The sequence below is a fragment of the Larimichthys crocea genome, chromosome III (genome assembly GCF_000972845.2).
Source record: "Larimichthys crocea isolate SSNF chromosome III, L_crocea_2.0, whole genome shotgun sequence".
NCBI classification, from domain to species: Eukaryota; Metazoa; Chordata; class Actinopteri; family Sciaenidae; genus Larimichthys; species Larimichthys crocea.
The window spans coordinates 34,024,164-34,048,830 of NC_040013.1; the positions used below are offsets into that span (position 1 = coordinate 34,024,164).

Consider the following 24,667-nt stretch of genomic DNA (forward strand, 5'->3'; position numbering starts at 1 on the left):
AAGTAGCAATAGAGATTCTTTTTACCTTGTTGTTTTGCATGTCCTTGTTGGCACCATTCTTAAGAAGCACAATAGCAGCCTCCACATTATTTACTGCTGCTGCCCAATGTAGAGCTGATTTACCTGGAGAGAGGGAAACAGAGTGATTAAATTTAAAGTGTCCTTTCGGTCTCTTCGTTCTCTTACATAGCGCCAACTTTTTGACTCTGAGTCGCGTGCGTCACTATTTACATTCCGTGTAGAATCTCTGAGGCGGAACGCAAATGACGAAATTAATGATTAAACAAATACTCCAAGCCAAAAAAACTATTCAAGGATTTTTTTTTTACTCGATTACTCAAATTACCTAAGTACTTGCAGCCCCCGGCTCTCCAACTTTTGACTACATTCAACATTGCACAATGTTGATGATTTTTAGGCTCAAATGGCATAAAAGAGAGAAACTGTACCGAAATCATCGATTGCATTGACATCAGCATGACAGTTAATGAGCTCCTCCACCATGCCCTCCACTGCCAGCCTGGCAGCCAAGATCAGGGGTGTAGTGCCATCATGCATACGGGCATCCAAGTCTGTGGCACGGTTCCTTATCAGGATCTATAGAGACAGACAATAAGTTACTCCATATGATTTAGACATGATTCCATTGACATACTCAAAACCTCAAACTTCAGAGGTTGACTCATATTTTATTAAATGTACAATTTATACACTGTAAGCAATTTGAAGTCATTCTAACCATCTTAAACCCAAAGATATCCAATTAATAGAAATATGAAACAAAGAAAAGCAGCAAATTCTCACATTTAAGAAGCTGGAAGCAGCTGATGTTTGGCATTTTGCTTAAAAAATGACTGATGAACAGTAATCCCTAAATTTCAGCACTAATATTTGAAATAATGGGAGATAGATTTGGCGACTGAGAACCCACCTGGAACACCCCCTGGGCATCAGCTGCCACAGCAGCATGCAGAGGCGTCCTGCCCATGTTGTCCTGGATGTTGGCATCAGCGCTGGCCTCCAGCAAGCGTTTGGCAGCGTCGGAACGAGCATAGCGGGCAGCCAGATGAAGAGCGGTTTCACCTGTACGGTCAGTCTGGTTGTGGAGGTTAGCACCCTGGTAGATAAAGTCGTTGATCACATTGGCAGAGGCATCTTCCTCTTCCTCGCTGTTCCCTGTTTCTAAACCTCCCCCACTGCAAGATGCAATCATCAGTGGTGTGAATCCATCTGGACAGAGAAAAGGGGAAGGAGAGGGGTTTATGAAAGAAGGTAACGGACTGCATGGTCAGCACAGTACAGACCTAAGTGCTGCAAAAAAATAGGATGCTGCACTTCAAAGCAGCAGGCAGATCAAAACAAAGCAACAAACAAATCGAATGTGGATTTGACACTTTTGCCTGGGTTGAATCATTACAGCTCTCTCCTTTCGATAATGGATTCTGATCAAGGCCCCGGCACAGGAGAAGCTTCAGAAGTAAAGCGAAGCTAGGGGGATAGAGGCCGTGGCTTGCTAAAGCTAGGCTGCTGCAAAAAACGAAGCATTAATATCTAACTGTGAGAGGCAGCTCAGTCAGTCGACTTGAATAGGTTTTCTCCTCTTCAAAAGGATAGCAAGCCCCAGATCTCGCAGATTTGGTCGATTCAAGTGCATCGATCCACGACAGGGGAAAAAGTGTGCTCTAAAGTTGTTAACCCTGTTACTTTGATTTTTCATAGCTTTTCTTCAGGGAATTTGGCACTTACTACAAAACTGTGTTTTTGCATTTGATGCCTTCATTGTTTTTTATAATGTAGGATAGAAAAAAAACAGAGGCCTATTACTGGTCAAATGATTAATCTGATCAGGAATCAGTGTTTCCCCCACCGGGGTTCCTGGCTTCCAGCCGGCTGCTTTGAAGAAGATCCTTTACCCTGAGGACATGGGGCTTTAGCAACTCCTACATGCACGATTATACACACACACACACACACACACACAAATGCATACACTAGAAATGTGAAATGTTTACTTAGAAAAGAAAAGGCATGAATCAATCCATACACACATGGATTCATGCACACACATACACATACATAGACTAGAAAGGTGAAATCCCACCAGACCCACACATCCACTCACTACAAGAAATGTGCATTCAAAAAGTTCTGACCCAATCTTTTTAAGCTTGGGACACCTTAAAATGAATGACTCCCTTTCTGCAACCCCCTCTCCCAAGTTATGACTTTATATTTATAGTAAAGACAGAAATAATGGACCTAATTATAATGTAAAAGAAGCATCATTTTTCTTTCTTTTATCTTCAATCATTATGAATAGCCAATTTATTTTTACATTATTTATTGTTATTTATTCATTTTTTCACAATTTCCTCTGAAAACAGAGTATATATTTTGCCAAGCAATTACAGCTATGCTAAAAGATTAAAAAATTACATTTGATTATTTTTGTAAAATAAAGACAACTAAGTCAACAAAACTTAGATGCATATCCACTGATTCTGCGAACATGCGTTGGCATGAGTTTGAGCTCCCTATGATTTTCTTAGTAGTAAGTACGTAAGTGATCAGTCACTAACCTGGTCCTCGGACGTTGACATCCATGCAGTCATTCTCAATCTCGCCCTGAGGGGGAGTGGGAGCAATGGAGGGGATGCGCAGGTCAGCGGCATCCAGGTGCTGCTGTGTCCACTGGCGGTGGTCCGTCTGGTTGTCAGCCTCTAGTATAGCCTGCTCGTCAAACTGCTAAAACAGAGACAGCAAGAGGTTAGACAGCTGAAATCGTGCATGAATTAAAATCAAATTGCATATTACAAAAAAAATGTAACTTAATTTTAAATAAATTAGAAAATCTCCTAGATATTTGAAAGATACATTGACGTGTAGTATTTCTGTTTCCTTACCCTGAAGCGTTTTGCATCCGATGGGTCGTCTTCTTCCCAATCATTCTGAGTGTCATCCATGAGTGAAATGTCTGAGGTGTTTTTCAGTGGCCTGTGAGGATGCAGAAAACCCAGTAAAAATCCCTGTACTCTACTGCTTCCATCTCATCCGAGACACTCACCAATAATGGTGCAGCAATGCCGAAAAACAAAAGCATTGATTAAATCCATACCCCACCCCTCTGCCCCAACAAGTCAATTAATGCGCACCTAAATCTGCTATATCATTATCATTAATGATCCAGGCAAAACCCCTTTCACCAAATTTGACTGATCACTAGTTACACCCATTTTGTTCCACAGAACTAGCCCTTCACCTGACCCGCAAAGAAACAGGTACACCGATGACACTGAGCGCCACTAGTGAATAAACGGAAACTTACTTTAATCCCACCGAATCCTCTCCAACAGGCTCGCGTCTCTTCTTCTTGCTGGTCTCTGTGGTCTTGAAGCCCTCGGGGAGCCAGAGGCGTCCGTGCTCATGGCGCCGCTTTCGGGCAGCCACCATCCCCACTCCGAGGAAGGCCAGTATCCCTACGCCGCCTAGGACCAAGTAGATTGGGTAGAGGTCCTGTGATGGCTGGGGGTCCACACCGCCTGGTAGGAAAAGGGACAACATGGTCAAGTTGGGGCGATGGGCCGATGTGGACTGGCGGAAGATAGACCAGGACACCCAGGTTCAGCCTGAGTGTTGGAGCAGAGCTAGTCCGGCTCTTCTTCGCCCCCACGGTTCCCACTCCAAAATACACCGCAACCAGCAGCAGGCGGCAGAAACTGACTGACGATCCTCACCGTTTGTAAAGCTAGCTTCTACTCTCTATTCAGTAATAATCAGAATTGCTAACCAGTTTTCATCAAAAAAGGAAAAAAAAGGGATGGGGCGTGATAAAAAAAAAAAAAAAAAAAAGGGGGGAAAAAAATAACACCACCACCTCCTCTCTCCCTTTTCAACCCAGGGTACCAAGAGACAACTTTACCATTTCTTCTTTAAGAGAAAAAAAGGAGGGGGATTAATGAACTTCAAATTACTGCACGCGCTTTAAGCTGTAAAGACGAAGGATTTATTAGGATTTTCAAGATAACAAAGACTCCCAACTTCTAGCACACTCCCGATCAATTTTTCTCCTTCTCTTTTTTTTCCACTAACGATTTTGAAATGATAAACTCCCCCAACCTAAACCCTTGGAGATGCATTAAGTCCTGGTATTACATTCAGTGAGGTGAAGGTTGCAGCAGCCCCTCACACTGTGGGATGAAGTGCGTGTGTGTGTGTGAGTGTGAGTGAGTGTGTTATCTGTGGACGTATATACGTGTATGTGTCTGTGAGAGGAAGAGAGACAGATAGAGACAGAGTGTTTTACTGTTTGAGTAGGGGGCTGGATGAGTTGATTTGCAGCAATTAACCATTTTGGAGCCTGAAGCCAGTGGATTTACACACTGAGGGAAGGATTGATTGTTTAGGCCATGAGATTCACAATTGCATTTGTTCACCACTGCATAACAAATACACAATCAAAGAGTGCTAGGGTTAGGACCTGACCAGAGGGCGCATTCGGTTTGACTGTGTGTGGAAGAGCACGCGTCTTATCCACTTGTGTATGTATGTGTGGACACAAGAGCAAGGCCTTAAAGGATCATATCAGTGGTTTTGTATGTTTTAGCCTATGTACTACGAATCACATCGCAATTAACCATTACATAAACCTTTCTACACTGTTTTAGTCCAACACAGTTTCCATTCATATGAAAATCAACTGCCAAACTCTTGTAATTTATTCAAGTTGTGTAACCATCACAGAGAACATCAAATCTGCATCAAAGCTACATTACGGTTGTGTGGTTAGTGCAGTTTTAAGGATGAGGGGGATGTAGGTTGCAACATCCATGCCTCAAAATACAAAAAGGAAATATAATTTTCTTAAACAGCTACACACCGCAGCTTTCAACAAATGATACTCAAAGAAAGTAAATCTGCATTTGTTCAGGACTAGTTACAGCAGCAGATTAATGCAGATTTTGTTCCCAATTGTGTATTTCCACCAGCAGGATGGTGTTTGTGTAAAAAATAAACTACACTGCCCAGGCTCAAGATAATTCAGGTACATGTCACCCAACATAACCTAACCCTAACCCATTGACCCAGTGTTTTTGAATAATACTGGAGCTCAGTTGTATGGGGGAATAAAAAAATATAGATTATTACCTGACATACTTTTTAAGTTCCTACACTCCCACACAGTGACTTGATGTCCACTACAATGAATTACACAAACTCAAGCAACTCACTCAAGATTTTTAGAGAGAAAAAAATTAAACTGAGCAGTTTGTAATTTGAGGGCTGGTATAAAATGTTTATTGCTATTTCCTTTGATTCATATAGACTTGTATAAGATGTACTCACTAAAAACAGCTTCAATGGTGTAGGGAACATCCAGTTTGCCACTGGAGGCCAAAGCCCCAAGGAAAGCGGCAGCATCATTGGTGCTCTGGAAACACTCCGTGGACTGCTGGAAGCACTGGCGGTTGTCCACCTCCAAGTGGACAACAGAACTGTAAAGAGAAAAGAAAGCACACACAGATGTCATGGTACAGTCCATGGTAAAATATATTTTGTACATCAAATGAAGAGTTAAATGGTTTTAAACATTCTCGCTCACCCTTTGATCTGCAAGTGATCCAGCTCCCTCCTCATTCTCCTGTTCCCTCCTGCCACATGATACAAGCTCCTCTTCACCACGTTCATCACCTTGCCAGGAACCTCTGACCACGCATCCACAGAGCGCTTGACGTTGTATTTCTTCAGCTCGTGTTCGTTCCCGTAGTATGGGTACACCATCATCTCACCCTTGGTATCCTTCCTGAATATCACGTTTGTGCGGAGGACACGGCTCAGCTCACGCAGGAAGCCGAAGGAGTTGTTGAGGAGATGCTCGGGGGTGATGTGGACCACCAGGACCAACTGGCCCACGGCAAGCTTCTCGGGCATGTTATTGGCACAGTCCAAGCCATCCCACTCACACTCAGCATTGTTGCAGCCTTGGTCGCAGTGCCCGTCGGCATAGTGGTCCTTGCAGTACTGGTCATACAGAGGACTGAAGAAAAAAATACAGAAAATATAATATCTAGCATACATACTATTATATATATAAAGATTTAGAAAGTGATGAAATCTCCAGGTGTCCAAAAACAAAGAGTTTAAATAGAGTAAATAAAGATTTTAAAGAATTTAAAGATACAAACGCCACTTACTTGCACTGTCCTTCCAGTTTCTGGCAGTCAAACCCGTCATAGAGACATCCAGCATTGTCACACTGTGAATCGCACTTTCCATTGTTGAAGTACCGCCAGCACTGCAGCGAGGCCGTGCAGTTCTTCCACGGGTCATTGAAGTTTAGTGAGCAGTCGCCGTTGTCCCAACCACACGCGTGGTTGTTACAGGCCATGTCACAGATCTTGTTGTGCTTAGCTTCCTCGCACTGCAGGATGTCACATGCGACATCCACCTTCGGCGGTGGTTGGATGTCACGCCCTGCCCCTCCTGTGAAATTGTAATCCAGGATGTGGCATACAAGACCGTTGAATTTTGCTGGGCAGACGCACTGGTAGAATGGTGCCTCAGAGGTGTATTTACATGTGCCACCATTGTAGCATGGGTCGGAATTACAGGGGCTGTCGGTGGGATACTGGCATTCAGGCCCAGTGAAGGATGGAGTGCACAGACACTTGGGACTCCCGTGGCTGGAGATGCAGGTACCTCCATTGCGGCAGTGCAGGCTGCCGCAGGCCTGAGCATCATATTCACATGTAGAGCCGGTAAAACCCTAAAAGAAGAAAAAAAAAAGTAAGAATCTATGTTCATATAGATTAGTAAAAATAGGTGAAAATACACCCAAATTACTACAAGTTAAAGATGTCTATTGGTAGCATGGCATGGGGCTCAGTGGTTAGCACTGTCACCTCACAGTTAAGTTAATAATAATAATAATAATAATAATAATAATAATAATAAGTGTAGGTACTTACAGGAGGACATTTGCAGATGAAACCATGTGGGGTGTTACTGGCGACAGCACAGGTCCCTCCATTGCGACATGGTTTATCTTTACATCCATTAAACACTGTTTCACAGCGTTGGCCTACAGAGGAGAGAAAAAATGCATAACAAATTAAATAAGAAGCAGGCCATTGCTTAAAAAAACTGCAAAAGAATTGCATTTCAGTTTCGGGTGACAACTTTATTATTACTTTCATTAGTGATTCATCTGTTGACTATTTGTTTGGGCCATTAAAATGTGACAAATGACAAAACCCAAACTAATTCAATCCAAATAAAAGAAAAGTAGCAAAGTCCTCACATTTGATCAGCCAGAGAATATTTGTTATTTTTCCTTAAGAAAATGATTGTGTGATTATTGTGTCTGACCAGTTGTTTACCTGTGAACCCGGCGCGACACTCGCAGCGGTAGTTGTTGGTGAGCTGGCTGCAGCTGTGCGTGCCCTGTGGGTCACAGGGGTTGGAGAGACACTCATTAACGTCTCCCTCGCAGCGCTCACCCACGTATCCCGCCGGGCAGATGCAGTGGTAGCCTCCAACTCGATCCACGCACTTCCCATTGTTGAAACACTTGGGCTCATTGGTGACTGGGTCGGTGAACGGGTTACAGTCATCGATGTTGATCTCACAATGCACACCTGAGGGAGGTATGGCAGAAGAGGGACAAGTAATGTCAGTTTCAGGTATAGAATAGTTTTGGCCATATTTGATCTGTGACATTCAATCCATTACGGCTCTTTGATCTAATCTACTTTATTTGTATAATCATTTCCTCTGCTACTATCTCAGCAAGCAATTCCTACATTTTAACTTAAGTAAAGCATATGAATTTGTCATTTTTAGATGATAACAAATCTATAATACAAAAATTGGATTTGTAAAATGACATCTGCAGAAATTAAACACAAAAATACAAAAAGAGATTTAACAAGAGATTTGTCTTGCTTCCATAGTGTACCATGCTCTAGGTTCGAACCAAAGCAGGACATGACACAGGGAAGACTGATTGATAAGAATTACAGTCCAAAAGTTGGCTTTTTTTGGGATACACGTAACTCCGCTGGCACTTTGGGCTGACCTACAACACACACTCCACTTCACGTCTGAGAGAAAAATCAATGGCGTATTTGACAAGTAGAGGAAAGGATGGAGGCAAGACAGGAGGAGGAGTTTTCAGACATGCCCTGGCTCCTGTTAAGCCCTAATTAATGAAGCGTGGAGACAAGGAGGAGAGGATGGAGAGGGAGAGTGGTGTGGAGGAGTGTGCGTGGGGTCTCCTGACCTTGGGTTCCCCGGGGACAGGAGCATTTGTAGGTATTGATCAGGTCAATGCAGGTGCCCCCATTCTGGCACGGCTGGGAGAAACATTCATTGATTTCGTCAGAGCAGTTGGTCCCCACGTATCCTGGCATACACTGAGAGAGAGAAGGAACAAGAGAGAGGAGAAGTAGAAGAAGGAAGAGGGAGAAGAGAGGGGAAAGTTTAATCAATTTCTGACATGAAACAGATGGTTTTTGTTTACCTGGCTGTTTTCTGGCCTCCATCCTGCCAAGGCCAGCAGATCCTTTATTCCAGGGGCGATTAACATAACCAATCTGTTTGTCTTCTATTTATAAACAGGCCTCTTCATTAGGAGCCCAGTGTTGTTTCAGCTAAAAGGATGCCTGCAGCAAACCCCGAGATTTTTCATTTTCAAATCATGATACAAAACGGAGGTTTGAGATTTTAAAACATGCAAACTGAGGTGAGCAAGTTTGACAATGTAATAAGACTTTTAAATGTAATAAGACTTTTGAAATACCATGTAGAAAGGCATTTATAATTCAATTTAATTAATTCAACCATTGAATCAACAGGCTGATTTCCACCCCTGAAAAATCACAATACAAATGTATGTTTAATTAAATCTCTACAAGCTACTATAAAAAGTAAAAACATATCTAACTGTACACAAATCTTTAATCGTACACAAATCGTTAATACATGTTAGAAGTATATTTAGATCTGATGCATTCTGATACAACTATGATACAATAAAAAAAAAAAGAAGATGTATTTCTAAATGCATAGTTTCCTTCCGTGCTATTACCTTGCAGGTGTATCCACCTAAAAAGTCAGTGCAGGTGGCTCCGTTCTGGCAGGGGTTTGGGGTGCATTCGTCCACCTGCTCTTCACAGTAACTTCCAGTATAACCGATCTGGCAGTGGCAGTAGTGAACGTTTCCTGCATCCAAACACTGACCCGAGTTACGGCACAGATGAGCAACACTGACTCCTACACAGGAGGGACGAGAGGGTGGACATTAATTAGAATTTTCGTGAATTGAACTTGACTAATAGAGATTTACATTTTCACCAAAGCACTGATTCACACTCAGTGTATGAATGAACAAAAACATGTATATAAACGAACACCAACAACTCCCGTCTTACCTCTCTGTTTAGCTGCCACCTCGCAGGAGACACTTGGGACATCACAATACAGCCCCGTCCAGCCAGTCTCACACTCGCAGCTGTAGGTGGTTCCTCTCTGCCAGCAAGTTCCCCCGTTTTTACAGGGTGACGAGTCGCACCACCGAACCAAGTTCTGTGAGGTGCAAATACACAGTGTCACTTTTACAAATTGAAACATGCCAGTAGGCGTTGATTAGGTTATTTGCATGTCAAAGGGGTATGAAAGTTAACTAGGTTAAAATAAAGATGAACTTGGTTGAAAAGTCATTTCTAGCTAACCTTCAAGTAAAGCCCCTCTCCATCCTCCTACCTGACAATTGAGCCCAGTGTATCCATGTGGGCAGGTGCACTTATAGGTGCCGTAGCTGTCCTGGCAGGTGCCACCATTCAGACAGGGTTTGGAGTCACACTCGTTGATGTCATGTTGGCAGTAGCTCCCAGTGAAGCCGGGCGGGCATAAACACGTGAAGGTGTTGATGCCATCCACACATGTGCCGCCATTGAAACAGGAGCTACGGGGGGAGAAAATGTATGAAATTCTATGTATGTGAAAGTATTCTGCAGGTTTTCTTTAGGAAGAAGAGAGGAGGAAAGCAAATCAATACAACTCTCATTACCTGAGCTGCAGGCAAGTTCACATCTGATTTCTCCTCAGAAAGTTAACAGAGAACAAATACTGTTTTCCAGCAATGCCCTACTTCTTAATTGAACTTACACATTTTCCCACCTGGGAGGTGCATTGATGATGTTGAGGGAAATCAGTGTTTGATTGTAAGAAATAACTCATTTAGGGCACAGACTACTTAATCTACTGTTAGGACAGCTGGAATGCAAGGGACTTTGAGGTCAACTAATGTACATCAATACTTCACCAGAGGGGGCAGTGGTGGACAAGAAAAGGGGTCTACATTAACAAGGGGATGAAAGTAAACAGATGCCCTTACTCAACAGTCTGTCTAAAATCAGTGCCTAATGTTCACCTGTCTGTCTTATCTCATAAAACAAACAATGTGGGGGTTGAATATGATGATCTCAGCTTGTGATACTAATATGACAAAATGATCTGTGAGCTCAGTACCTCTCAGTGCAGTCGGGAGTGTTATTTTCACAGTGGATTCCACTGAAGCCCAGCGGGCAGGTACAGGTGTAGCTGTTGACACAGTCTGTGCAGTTGGCTCCGTTCTTGCATGGGTTGCTCTCACACTCGTTGATGTCTTCCTCGCACTTTGTGCCCCGGAAGCCGGGCTGGCAGGTACAAAGGAAGCCGTTCACCTCATCTCTACAGAGGCCACCATTGCTGCAGGGGTCTGTGGTAGGAGGGATAGAGCATTTGACTTATTTTCTGAGGTCTTTGTGCAGCTTTGGGTTTGTCGACAGTATATTAATGAAGCAAAAGAGGCAAAGGGAGAGAGACTGGACTACATACTGGGCTTGCAGTCATCGACGTTGGTTTCACAGTTGCGCCCAGTGAAGCCTGGTTTGCACCCACAGCGGTAACTGCCCAAAGTGTTCTGGCAGGTCGCTCCATTGCGACAGGGATTCTTCACACACTCTTTGATGTCTTCCACACATGTTTGGCCTTGGAGGGGTGGAAAAAAATAAGTGCATTTCATCTCCTTTGAACCATGGCACAAAACAAGTACATATGACTGGCCAAGACAACATTTCTTGATTCCCAGGGTGGAGAATAAGTAGTTAAGAAAGAAAGTAAATGATTCTAATGAGGGAGGCATGTCAAGCTAAAATCTGCGTAATTATGTCCATATTATAACCTTATACAAAGCACAAAAAGTACCCAAAAAGAGCTCTATACATATTGGATATAGACATTTTAATATATAAATGTAACAATTAGGAATTGTAGCTCTGCACTATGAACTGTATGACCTTTCTGCTGATGATGAGAAACAAATAGTTCCCCTTGGACACACAGGTATGCCCACACTAATGTTTACCTTGCCATCCTTCAGGACAGATGCAGGAAAAGCTCTGATAGTCCTCTGACTCCTGACACACTCCTCCATTTTTGCAGGGTTTGGTGCTGCAGGGGGCCATCAAGGTTTCACAGTTCTCTCCTGTAACACATAAAGATGTGCATTAAATTACCATTAATCAAAATAAATGAAATGATTTGTGTTTAACCTTAACTTTCACTGTGTGATATCATGTAGCAGTCATGAACTTGGAGATAACCCAACCCAAATGGACACGGAATCATCTTTCAATCACTACTATCACAAGATTTTGGCCAGGTTCTGTCAGTATTAGAGGCCTGCCGAGACATTTCCCTATCTGTTTCCACAACACATGGCTCTTACAGGAAGCCAGCTCCAGTTTCCGGCCATTGTGAAGCCATTTGCTGTTCTGTGAGACAGGAAGCAGGCAAACAGGAAATGTGTCAAGCAACCCGTTCCCACCCCGGTACAAGAAAAAGCCTTATTATTCAAAGTCCTGTGGATTTTTCCAAAAAGACGACTCAACAAGTACAAGAAAATTTGCCCTTAGCCTTTGTATCATTATCTATTTTGTCAAATAATAAGAGAGATGGCATGAAAATATTTTCCACCTTACTTATCAGGGATGTTCTGTGTATCACAGAGGAGCAGAGTGAGCCAGAGGTTTGGTGTCTTTGAGCCCAGAGGAAGTCTTGTTGTTGAACTTTACTCGACAGTACCATCCTCTGCACGTTTTTCCTCTTTGCCCAATATCTTTAAGTACACAGACTGTGGAAACTGTCCTACCCCAGCACGGAAATGCCAGAACACCAGGCCAACACATGGGCATATCAAATATTTACAATAATATTTTCATACCCGTGTAAGGCAGGTTACAGATGCACTTGTACCCGGCAACATCGTCAATGCACGTCCCCTGGTTGAGGCAAGGGTTGGAGGCACATTCATTGATGTTGGTCTGGCAGTTCGGGCCTGTGGTTAGAGCAAACAGTTTATTAAACATACTTTAGTTCAAGTTGAAGTTCGACAGTTCAGTTCGGTTAACAAAGACACATTATATGAGAATATCGACACACACTCATCCACACAACACAAATACTTACCAGTGAAGCCCATGCGACAGGTGCAAACGTATCCGCTGGTCATGTCCTTGCAAGTGCCTCCATTCATACATGGGTTGGATTCACACTCATTGTTGTTGATGTCGCAGTTTTTACCACTCCAGCCAGAGTCACACAGGCATCTATAGCTGATTGGTGGAAATCATTGGGAAATTTCAATGATATGTCGCTGTAGAGTCAGTTAATTTGCTTAACACTTATTCTCTCAGATAGTTCCTGATTTAAACTGGATTGAAACCACTTTGTAGGCTGCCTTACCCATTGATCTTGTCTTCACAGTGACCGTGGATGCAGGGATTGCTGAGGCACTCGTTGACCTGAGAGAAGCAGGTGACATCATGGTATCCTTCTGGACACACGCAGGTGAAGCTATTGATGCCATCGATACAAGTTCCACCATTGTGGCAGGGGTTGATGGCACACTCGTCGATGTTGATGTTACACATGATACCTAAAAGAAAGGTGAGGATATTAAAATCTAATATATAATATTTTTTTTGGTTTTCTTGCCAAGAGTCAGAAGATTGATACTACGCTGTCTGTATGCCAAATATGTAGCTTAAAACAGCAGCTAATTAGCCTATCTTAGCAATAAGACTAAAAATGAACATGCTTTGAATTTTGTTTGTTTAATTCAAAATCAAAGTGTAAAGACAACAAAGCGCAGTTTTGTGTGGAGCTGGGTGCAGAGATTGAATTTAAAATATAATTTTAAATACACAACGCCAACTCATACAGCAACAGACAAAGCCTTCACACAATGGAGTCTATATCCCAGTGCAGGTAATGTATCAATTTCAAGAACCATGAGGGGTTTTAAGTCCCCCTTTGTCGGCCACTTGAAGCGTTGACGCCATTCAGCCTGGTGCAACACATAACATAAAGGCAGCCCATTTAGCTTTAAAGCAGGGACTAGCTTCCAAGCTTTTAAAAGCTCAACTTTCAGGAATCTTTCAGGGAATCTTTTCTCCTGCTCAAATCCCAGGTGACTGTGCGGGCCACAGTGTGTGTGTGTGTCCTCTCTTTGTATGTGGAGGGCAGCTTGTGTGTCCTAACAGCAACAGGTTGGGGACAGGGTGGAGCTGGAAAGTGACACCGGTTGAGCCTCAGAGGAGCGTGCTCCCTCGCTCGCCATCTGTCACCCTCCCCTTTTAAACCCGCACTCCTCTGTCCATACGTTCAATCCTCCAGTCCTGTACCTTAAACACTCATTTTGTATACTGGTTACCTGAGACAGCATCCATGTTTAACGCATCTTGTATTAACTTTAAAGTCGCAGACGGACTTTCTACAAATTGAACGTCTCATTCAGTAGGTAGAGAGAGAGTCACCACCACTACACTGACTAATGAGGACAAACTTTCTTAAAATAGCTAAAACGTGTTTTGAAATTTGATATATTTTACAGCCTTTATGTTTGTTCTCTTCCTACAATTCCCAACTTCTCACGCTTCATTTTAGGGAGGCGCTTTGATAGAATCAATACGTGTAACAGCCACATGTTTCAACTCTCCATGTACAAGTTGCTTACCTGTGTAGCCGGGTTCACAGGCACACTCGTAGCCATTGATCTTGTCGATGCAGGTCCCATAGTCACAGGGATTGCTCTTGCAGTCATCAATATTGATTTCACAGTTGATTCCTGTCAAAAAAATGTATTGCTTATATTATAAACCTCCGTTTTCATATATATATGTGTGTGTGTGTGTGTGTGTGTGTGTGTGTGTGTGTGTGTGTGTGTGTGTGTGGTGTGTTACCTGTGGTGCCCTTGTGGCAGCTGCAGATGTAGTTGTTCACCCTGTCTTGGCAGGTGCCTCCGTTCCTGCACGGCTGACTCAGACACTCGTTGATGTTGGTCTCACACAGCCGGCCGGTGTAACCAGGGTTGCAATGACAGCTGAAGGAGGCCAGGCCATCAATGCAGGTACCATAGTGACACGGGGCCGAGAGACACTCATCGATGTCCTTTTCACAGTGCCTCCCAGAGTATCCTGGAAAAAGAGTTTCTCTTTTAAACTAATCTCTTTCTATTTTCTCCTTTTTGGAGGCTATTAAAGATTTTTACTGTATAATTCCAGCTTGTATCAAGACTTGTATACCTTCAGTACACTCGCAGGTATACTTGTTGGGTCCATCTGTGCACTTGGCGCCATTTTTGCACGGCGTGCTGGCACACTCATCGATGTCTATCTGGCAAAGGTTCCCAGTAAAGCCTGGAGAAACAACATTAGGGTGTTACTGTGTGAATGTGAGCATGAAGGAGTGTGTGTGTGTGTGTGTGTGTGTGTGTGTGTGTGTGTGCGCGTGCGCACGCAGACATAGCTGCTGTGTTCTCACCATTTCAAACCAGTCCCTCTCATAATCCTGAGCCCATACTATAAGAGCTCTCAACGAATCAGAAATCTGCATGTTAATTAACAACTGTGCAACACTACAAACTCTTTATTTTCCCTTTCACTTCTTTTCAGCACGACTCCAAAGGGAGTAGTGAGAGTGGGGGAACCAATTCGTTATAAGGCGGGGGGAATGAGGGAAGAATGAAAGTTGCGAGGCCTCCTGACCAAGGGGTGAGAGACAAAGGAGGGCCTGTCTGCTCAACGCAACGCCAAACTGAGCTTGTTGCCTCCTTTGTCCCCCAAAACTTTTCCATCACAATGAGCATTCTCCTGTCTTGCTTTCAGCCCCCTTCCACTACCCCCTCCACTCCCTTCCCGCCTCTAAAAAGAACCAGCTTGACCTTTGACCCTCTACTATTCAAACTCCTTGTCATTCAAAATCAACCAGCAGGCTTTCCCCGTTTTCCTGGAGTTATTCTCATCTCAGATATTTTTATGTACGTCTCCCCTCTGTCACAAGATGGTACAGTCCAAGGAGTAGTAGGATGCTGTCTGATGATGAGATAAAGGTCAAATCCCCCCCGTTCACCCCTTCACCACACCACACCACCACAAGAACACACAGGTGGGTTAAGCTGCAAAGACTCAGTTGCAGCTAATCCGGTGAGGAAGTATTTGTGTGGCTGGCGGCGAGTTGATTTCTCCCAGTGGACTAAAACCATTCACTGTTTTCTGGCGTGAGGACTCCAGCGTAGTAACAGTGGAGACACGCTCACGTGTATTTTCAGTTACACACATGTATACACATATAAACAAACGATGATTAGAAAAGTAGCTTTATTAATGGCTTATAAATAATTTACCAATGTGTCAAAAATCACTTTTATGCTATTAACAGCAACTTTTGGATTGACAGGTTGTAAAAAAGAATTACCAAAGGTTGACTGACTAGTTGTCACTATGACGTATGCAGCCTGAGACAGCATTACACTTTGGCACTACATGGCCACCACAGCCCTAACAATGAAAAGCTAACCAAAACAAAACATTTACTCTCTTCTGTAAGCAGTGCTGCCAGTTTCCAGCAGTGGGAAAGAAGCCTGAACGAACCATAGCGGTACAAATTGAGTGTTTTTTTCTTTTGCTAAGATCTGAAGCAAAAGTTACATTCCTTCACAGCTCTGTTACAGTGCCCCCAAAATGCACTCCTGACTTAAATCAAAGAGAAGAAGAAGAAAAAAACAACCTCTGTAAAGGAATTTCTTACCCAGATGCACACATATGCATACACACATAAAAGGTGAAGCAGAAATGCAGGTATGCACAAGGACACACGCTCATACACACATCATGCACCCCAGCAGCCAAAGACGGATTTATCCCCAGAGTGCTGGAATCAGACATTTCAATGGCTCTCAGTGGGGTTTCCATGGCTATTCCATGTACAAAAATAATAAGAGGGGACCCTCGCCTTGGGCCTGGCTCGCAACGGGGACAAATTTACATCTCAAGCAGGGCGGTTAAGACCCCTTCCCCTTCTTTACCCCTCCTTTCCTGCTTCAGCATAACGGTCTGCACCCCTCCCCTACCCAAACCCTCCATCTACCCTCCCAAAAAAACACTTTCACCACCACTTTGTGCTGCCTCCTCACATAACCCTCCCTCACTGTCACACACAGCGTTTTCTTAGGCGTTAAGCTCTTGTGTTCACTCTTGTACCCCCTCTCTATTAATTCTAAAGCTTCCTTGTCGGGGTGTCTCTCTTTCTTTCTCTCTTTCTTTCCATTTTTCCTTCTTCCTTTCTTTTTTCCTCTCAACAGGAGGAATCCTGCCTCTCTCCACCCAGGCAGCCTTTGATCCACCCGACTCAGAGCTTTGCTATTTTCCTCCCCGAAAGAGAAAGAAAGAGAGAAAGAAAGAGAGAAAGAAAGAAAGAAAGAAAGAAAGAAAGAAAGAAAGAAAGAAAGAAAGAAAGAAAGAAAGAAAGAAAGAAAGAAATCACTTCCACCTCAATGATCCCGCTGAAAGAATGCAAAACAAAAAAACACATTTGGGGAGTTTTGAAGAGTGTTCCTTTGCTTTCCTTCTTTTCTCTCTATCCAAGATGCAATAGCTGCATTCCTTCCTTCCTGAACAAAACATCAATACCTCTTGTCCAAACAGTGTAGCTCCAATGGCATTTCTGGAAAAAAGACTGCAGCAAAACAACTAGCTGCCCTCAAAAATAGACAAAACCACTACCTCACTCGCCACCACCACCACTACACAGAAAATGTCATGGAGCGTAGTAGTAGCTCAGCCTTCTATTATTAGCTCTTCCTTATTCCCTGTCATATTCAAAGGTCTTTAGATCCACAAGTTTCTGCTCACTCATCAGACTTTGTAAAAGGGATAAGAAACTTGTTTAAAAACTTCAAACTTCCTCAAGTCTTTCCCTATAGATTTTTTTTCCCCTCTCCTCCTCGACTGCTGCGTTCGTTCTGGGCTACCCGGGCCTTCGTAAGCCTGCCTGAGGGCTGGGATTAGTGCCCGTCCAGAAGGGTGTTGGTGTGTGTGCATGTGTGTGTGTTTGTGTTTGAGCGAAGCAGAGAGAGTGAGCAAGGTACAGAGAGAAAGAGACATCGACCTCTGCACCCTCTGGCCCCATGCCTCCCCCTCCTCCCTTCCTTCCTCCCCCTCAATAACCTCCTCTGCAGCAGTACTGCAGCCTCACCTGTGGGGCACTCGCAGAGGAAGGTGTTGATCTTGTCGATACACTTGCCGTTGTTCAGGCAGGGGCTGCTGGCGCACTCGTCCGTATCGATCTCGCAGAACTCCCCCTCGTAACCTGGCCAATTAGCAAGGGAGGACCAGGAGGGAGATGGATTGGTTAAAAAGAGACCCAGTGAAAAACATTTTCACACTACGGTTATCTACAGCTGTAACAGATTTAAATCACACACAGTCGCAACATAAATAGGAGAAGGACTGAAATTAGTAATATACGTTCATAATCAATTAATCTTTGTTAAAAATCATGATTTATGTTAGACTGAAGGTGACATTTGTCTAACTGAGATATTTAGATTACTCTCACAGAGGATCAAAGAAAAGGAAAAGAAAGAAACATTTAATCAGAATTGAGTAGCTAGAACCAGGACTTTAAATGACCGATCAATGAAAAACAACGGGTTCATTTATGTTTATGGACTAGTCACATCAGCTCTATTTTCAAGAGTAATTAAATAATAGTTTAGCCAGTATATTGCTAGAAAATGGCCATCACACTCTCTCTAATGGCATCTTCAAATGGCTCCAACTGAGTTCAAAACTCCCAAAAATTTTATTTATGATGTAAAACAGAGAAATCCAGCAAATCCTAGGAAGAAGACAGAGGCACATGTTGTACACTTTGGTCACTTTTGGAGCCTTTAATTAGGTATAATAAACAGGTCTCTGTTTTAGTGGATATTACAAAGGAAAGAAGTGATGCTTAAGCCACGAAACTAAACAAATGGATTCATAAAGTGAATTTTCCACTATACTTTAAGGTCACAATAACACATTTTTAGGAGAGAACATAAAGGGTTTTAAAATGTGTTAAATGTCACTCCAAGATATGCTTCAATATCTGAGAATCTGAGTAACTTTCTGGTCAGACTGTGAAGTAAGGACTTTCAAAATGTCTTACCTGGCATGCAGATACAGTGGAAGTCTCCTATTTGGTCCAGGCAGGTGGCGTCATTCATACACGGGTTAGACATGCACTCGTTGATGTCCAGCTCACAGCGGGGTCCTGTGTAACCCCGTTGGCACTTACACTCGAACGAACCCTTGGCGTTTATACACTTCCCTGCATGCTCACACGGGTTGGAACCTGTTTAAACAGATAATTACTTAACTTTACTTTAACAGGCCTGCATGTACGTACAAGACTGAACAAGGAGCAATTTGACTGTTAAGACATGACAATGAGATGATTTGAGAAGTTTAGTGTTGTTTGACGAAGCCAAACCAAAGCCTCAACTCTGTGTGATTACGGCTATAGTACCCCCTAAGGGTGTTATTTACTGCGATTATGGGCACAATTATGGGTACCAAAGTACCCATAATAACAGGAAAGAATGAGCTCGTTTTGTGGCTTGTATAAAACAGTTACGAATGCATGTGTGATGGTTGAAAAGCTTTCTTGACAGATAAACAGCTCCCAGAAATTTTGGGCTGAGAGAGAGAGCTTACAGGTCAGATAGTGTGAGTTTTACCTAGTGCACACTCGTCAACATCCTTATCACAGGAAGCTCCGACGTATCCTGATGGGCAGGTACAGAAGTGATTTCCACTGACGGGGTTGGTGTCACAGTTGGAGCCTTTCTGACAAGGGTTGCTGATGCAGGCGTCGTCCAGCTGGCACAGCAGTCCTGGTTCACAAGACAGAAGACGGACTTTATAATACTGGACTGAACATCCTCCGATCACTTCTAACTTCATCACGTCTAACTACAAAAAGGGGGAACACTATTACTACTAATTTGACAAGTTGCCTAAAGTGGCATCACTTGAGTCAGTCATCTGTTGAGGCTGACGATTAAAAATGTGGGGTTGTGGAGTTAGAAAGGAGCCTGCTTGAGGCTACATTAGTTGCTTACAGTGTAATTATAGAAGTGCTAAATCGCTGGAGCACTCCTTTAAACTTTACTAAGCTGATTTTATGAAGTGCAACTCTTCTAAACCTACAAGAGGGACCTTTCAATTTTACACTGATGTTTTCCCTCCCTTTTTTTGCTTGTGCTTCTCATGTTGAGATGAGCTGACTTAGACTGACGGAGGTTTTAACAAACTACAGTGAATAGTTTTCAACATATGAACTACTAAAACACATGGCAACTTGTATTAGCCACTCGTGAAACCAAGATTTTAAAAAAAAGAGGATAATAAGACATTTAAAACCACAGGAAAAACCAAAGATCACCATCTATGAACGTCACTTTCTCTGGATGGAGCACTTACTCAGTGGTGTTGCATTTACAACCTTTAATTTTAGTTTGAATTTATTCCATCACATACCCTTTACAACCCGCAATAAAATATCAGATTTTTGTCTACAGAATATAAACCCATCAGGTTGTTGCATTTTAAATAAACTATTTCCTGTCACGCATTTATACCCATAAATGAAAAAACATATGTAAATACCTGTGCGGCCATGCGGGCATTCGCAGAAGAAAGAGGCTACACGGTCATGACAAGTTGATCCGTGGTGGCATGCAGCACTGGCGCAGTCATCAATGTTCTCACTACAGTCGTCCCCAGTCCAGCCGTTCACACAAACACACTGGTAGCTACCGAAGGTGTTGTGGCAGGTGCCGCCATTTTGGCAAGCATTGGGCATCAGCTGGCACTCATCGACGTCCTCTGTACAGAGCTGACCTGTGAGAGAACCAGGCATTAAAGTTTACATCCTTAATACTCAAGTGATAATAACATAATTCCTTAACTAAGAACGAGTGTTCTGTACTGGAAGACTGTGATACAAACCTGTAAATTCTGGTTTACACTGGCAGTTGTAGGTGTTGACTCCATCTACACATGTTCCTCCATTGTGGCATTCATGACCTGGACAGTCATCAATGTTGTGGTTGCAGTTTTTTCCTGTAAAACCTGAAAAAAAAGTAACATGGGGTGAAGGTTGTGCTACTTTTATTGTTTCATTCAATATTTTCAAAAGGGAAGCTTCAGACATTCAGTTACTCATTTTTCCTAGTTTGAAAACAACCAGATCCCATCTACAACAAAAGGAGTGAAACTTCTCTACAGTTAAATGTGGTCAACTGTCTTTTTCCTCCCAAGGAAGAAAGCAGCTGTACCATCTTGAGGTCTGTGGCAACCTCGCCATGTAATAACATCCACTCTGCTATACAGTTACACAAGAGGCAACCACTGGACTGTACATGTGGCATGATGGGGAACAGAAAAATGAAAATTAAACCCAGTACAAGTCAGCACTGGGACTGCCAAGAGTCTTTTTTGGTCATCTTTATAAAAACTTCATGGTGATTCCTAAACAATGTCAAAACAATAAAAGTCTTGCACATGTTTCAAGTAAATTCCAAATATTACTGCAAAATAAAATGCAAATCAGGGCTTGCTGCTACAACTGTACCTTCTTGTGAATTTTTCCAAGAGGAAGCGACAAAAACATTGGAAGTGACAAGCAAGCAACACGTTCCAACTACCTGCATGTGGATTGCATTTGGAGGATTTTGCATTTATATACATCCCAAAATACAGTTGTTTTTTTTATTATTTTATTTTGTGAGGTTACTAGAAATATGAATTCAATTAAAGAAAATGCAGGTGCTAAGATGTAAATAAAAGTGTAAAAACTGTCAGGAATGGGTATCATGTCCTTTGTATGCTGCATGCGCACAAGATAAAACGGAGCATCAGCTGACTTACTAAAGTGTAAAATTTTTCAAGGACTAGCTTCATATGCCAAACAGAAAAGACATGGCGTGTAAAGTCGCCACAGAAATTCATTACTTGAATTCCTGCACTCAGTGGTAACACACAAAAACAAGGCAAAGGTAGTCTGTGCGAAGGTGATGAGGTGGCGGGCAGGAATATAGTCCCAGCAACCTTTTCTTCACTTTGCTACGTGAAAAGGATGTTGTCCTTTGACCATTTCCTTACGATAAGCCCAATGCCTTCCTGCTCTGCCTTGTTCACACACTGTACATACACACACACACATACACACAGGACACAAATAAGCAGGAACAGCCCTGCCTTAATGACATCATTGCTTAACCAGCAACCATCAGACACTGACATTTAAATTCAACTTCAGAGACTTCAGGAACACACACAGTGCACTTAGTAATCTGACCTTAATTTAAGAGGATCACATGATTGATGATGACAGCCAACCAGCCCTTGCAAGCACTGGTCAGTCATGACAGCCTTTAAAGCTTCTTTCTGTGTACTTTAACTCCTCCCTGGCGTTTTGTTCTCACAACTCTAATTTCATTTGATAGTTAGACTTAAACTTTCTCTAACTTCCCAAACCAGGAAATGTCCCTACCTGGCACACAGGAGCATTCGTAGCTGGTCTCTCCCTTCTGGATGCACGTGCCTCCATTATGGCAGGGTGACGGGTTACAGGGCAGGTACCGGCTCTCACAGTGCTTGCCTGTGTACTCGGTTGGGCACTTGCATCGGTAGCCGCCAACGTCATTGATGCACATCCCGCCGTTCTTGCAAGGCGACGGGTTCACATCACACTCATTGACGTCCTGTTTGCAGGTCTTTCCAGAGAAGAAGGGAGTGCATCTACAGATGAAGTTGGACTCAAAGGCCGAGCATTGGCCGCCGTTGGCACACGGGTTTGATGCACAGGGGTCGGGCTGTTGGCACAGTTTACCTGAAGGCACAGAGAAATTATGTTTTAGTATAAGTTGTTAACCCTTCTATTTCAAAACTTCATGAAAAAGAGAATTCAAGTTCTGATTGATGTTATTTTCAAAAACCTATGGTGATTGATTCCTATCCTGTTGATTATCTTTTAACTCCTCAGATATGTCTTACAATCAACAAAACCACTTCTCTAGCGTTATAATACTTGCTCTGCATTACCTGACCATCCAGGTGGGCAGCGGCACCTGTACGTCTGGAGACTCTCAAGCTCACAGGTACCCCCGTTATGACACAGCGAGCTGATACAGACATTGTTGATGGGCGTCAGGCAGCGGCGGTCAGAGTAGCCCAGTCTGCAGGTGCAGCTGTAGTCCACTGTATTCCCCTTTGGCACGGCGCGACACATGCCACCGTTCATGCATGGTGAGCTGAGGCATGGGTCACGAAACTGGCACCTGCTTCCTACATATCCATCTGGGCACCTAAGAAAAACACAGTTAGAGAGGTCAGAAACATTTTTTGCAGCTACTGAGATGAGGAATGAGAAGGTTTGTGACCTATGACCTATGCAGACTGTAATATTTATCTTTAGCTCATCTTCATTTACAGATATACAGTTTTCTTTTATCATATTTGAAATTTAAGTATTTAATGTTTCTCCGTTACATAGTAACAAAGCTTGAAACTTGGGCTGACTAGTTGGTTGAATACCTAATTAGATTTCAACTGATCAAATCAAATCCGAAATGTTCCCCTTTAAGTAGGTCTAATTAATAATCAAGCTAAAAATATTTATTTACTAATGATATAATAAAAACCGTTTATCTTTAAGATATATTGATCTACTAATAAATGTCCAATCTTTATTTATTTTTCCTAATTTTGAATTAGCATAACAAAGAGTGAAGTCGGTCAAAGGGAATTCCCAAACACTATTTTCATCCTCCAATCTTTTTCAGCTCAGCACTGATTGAAGAGCTCACAAGGGTACGGCAGCATTTTGGACAAGCAGGGGTCATCCCTTTGTGCACTGCTGTGCTTATAAATCAGCTGCTTGGGTAACAGCCTTTACCAATAGGACTATCTATCCATTTCTTTTATAAGATGGTTCTGTCCTGCTGTTTTTACAACACAGCAACACGGTCATGAGAAACTATGCTTTAAACGGGACATTCGTCTTTCCACCGTCACCCCCCGTGAACAATGTGTTTCAGGCTATAAACCAGAGTGGTCTGAACAGAGGGAGGAGGGGGATAAACTCCTGTGATGTTTCTCACAGGTTGTGTCTGAGTCATAAACGCCGCTTGGACCCCAACAAACAAGTTCCCAGAGAGAGAGAGAGGGAGAGAGAGCAGATCACAGGGACACATTCACACATTTACAATTACAATGAGAGGAGTTGAAGGGTGTCCCCTGAGGATACGCACGGCTCAACAAAGGGGCCACACACACAGAGCATGCACACACATACCTACACAGTGTGCAGTCCTTTACACACCCACACACACATTATAATAATGAATGAAAATATGAATTAAATCAGTCCAAAACAGTCATTTATTCCATACTGTACAATAACTGAGTTTCTGTATTAACACCAAAAATGATGGTTTTTGCTTTTCTACAAAACCATTTTTTCCACCTGACAAATCAGCCACACTTCTGAAATATTACATTTTGTCTCAACACAAGCAACATAAAAGAACTGTTCCTTAATAAAATAGTCTAAAATTTGCAAAATAATACTTTATTTATGACTATTTAATTAATGTAATGGTTTAAGACAACTGTCTTTGACATTTTGAGAAACATGCCTCCTTGAATTCTTGCAGAGAGATATAATATTGATATTGATACCACTCTAACTAAACTAAACGGCAGTTAGCCGTTTAGTTTAGTTAGTTAGGCAGTTGGGACACAGCTAGCCTTGCTCTGTTAAAAGGTAAAAATATCCACATATAAGCACCTCTGAAGACATTCAATCAACCAATTAACCAATAAAACAAAACAAAGACAAATAAGAAAAATAATTCAAAGTGTCAATACAACCTGTGCTACAGACACATTTTCAGAATCAAAAAAGTATTGCAGCTCTATTTGACACCAAAACCAACAACCTCAGACCTGGTACATTAGACCCTCCCTACCAATACATCCAAATATTCATCACCTTCAAAGATTCAACACTGTTGTCAAGCAACTCTAGGTGCCAAGGGAGGATTGGTCATTACAAAAACAAAGCATCTGCTCAATAGCAGATGAGACGAGAATAAAAAAAAAAAACGTCAGTATCTGGATTATTATTATTCTTGTTCCTAATCCGTCCTTTCCAAAAGTCGAGACACAAGAAAAGAAGCCATCATGGCACCCTCCAGCAGCTCTCAGGGCTGAAATGTGCTCGCTTTGACCCTTTT

General features: G+C 42.7%; 1 protein-coding gene across 2 annotated transcripts in view; it reads right to left on the bottom strand.

Annotated features, from left to right (window-relative positions):
- Positions 1 to 24,667, bottom strand: part of notch1b (notch receptor 1b) — a 38,350-nt gene that overhangs the window by 2,907 nt on the left and 10,776 nt on the right. The window contains exons 3-33 of one of the 2 annotated variants that reach the window (XM_019271832.2): positions 22,473 to 22,735; positions 21,922 to 22,260; positions 20,376 to 20,498; positions 20,034 to 20,267; positions 19,103 to 19,258; positions 18,532 to 18,717; positions 17,575 to 17,688; positions 14,625 to 14,738; positions 14,283 to 14,516; positions 14,057 to 14,167; positions 12,784 to 12,976; positions 12,508 to 12,653; positions 12,263 to 12,376; positions 11,405 to 11,524; positions 10,876 to 11,028; positions 10,528 to 10,756; positions 9,760 to 9,961; positions 9,429 to 9,582; positions 9,086 to 9,270; positions 8,279 to 8,411; positions 7,377 to 7,634; positions 6,966 to 7,078; positions 6,192 to 6,763; positions 5,600 to 6,034; positions 5,344 to 5,492; positions 3,326 to 3,539; positions 2,904 to 2,994; positions 2,580 to 2,742; positions 932 to 1,230; positions 450 to 597; positions 26 to 123 (exon numbers count right to left, since the gene is read on the bottom strand). In XM_019271832.2, coding sequence (XP_019127377.2) covers positions 26 to 123; positions 450 to 597; positions 932 to 1,230; positions 2,580 to 2,742; positions 2,904 to 2,994; positions 3,326 to 3,539; positions 5,344 to 5,492; positions 5,600 to 6,034; positions 6,192 to 6,763; positions 6,966 to 7,078; positions 7,377 to 7,634; positions 8,279 to 8,411; positions 9,086 to 9,270; positions 9,429 to 9,582; positions 9,760 to 9,961; positions 10,528 to 10,756; positions 10,876 to 11,028; positions 11,405 to 11,524; positions 12,263 to 12,376; positions 12,508 to 12,653; positions 12,784 to 12,976; positions 14,057 to 14,167; positions 14,283 to 14,516; positions 14,625 to 14,738; positions 17,575 to 17,688; positions 18,532 to 18,717; positions 19,103 to 19,258; positions 20,034 to 20,267; positions 20,376 to 20,498; positions 21,922 to 22,260; positions 22,473 to 22,735 — 6,043 coding nt within the window. Of the gene's footprint in view, positions 1 to 25; positions 124 to 449; positions 598 to 931; positions 1,231 to 2,579; positions 2,746 to 2,903; positions 2,995 to 3,325; positions 3,540 to 5,343; positions 5,493 to 5,599; positions 6,035 to 6,191; positions 6,764 to 6,965; positions 7,079 to 7,376; positions 7,635 to 8,278; positions 8,412 to 9,085; positions 9,271 to 9,428; positions 9,583 to 9,759; positions 9,962 to 10,527; positions 10,757 to 10,875; positions 11,029 to 11,404; positions 11,525 to 12,262; positions 12,377 to 12,507; positions 12,654 to 12,783; positions 12,977 to 14,056; positions 14,168 to 14,282; positions 14,517 to 14,624; positions 14,739 to 17,574; positions 17,689 to 18,531; positions 18,718 to 19,102; positions 19,259 to 20,033; positions 20,268 to 20,375; positions 20,499 to 21,921; positions 22,261 to 22,472; positions 22,736 to 24,667 lie in introns of both variants that reach the window. The other variant, XM_019271831.2, reaches the window with a different exon arrangement.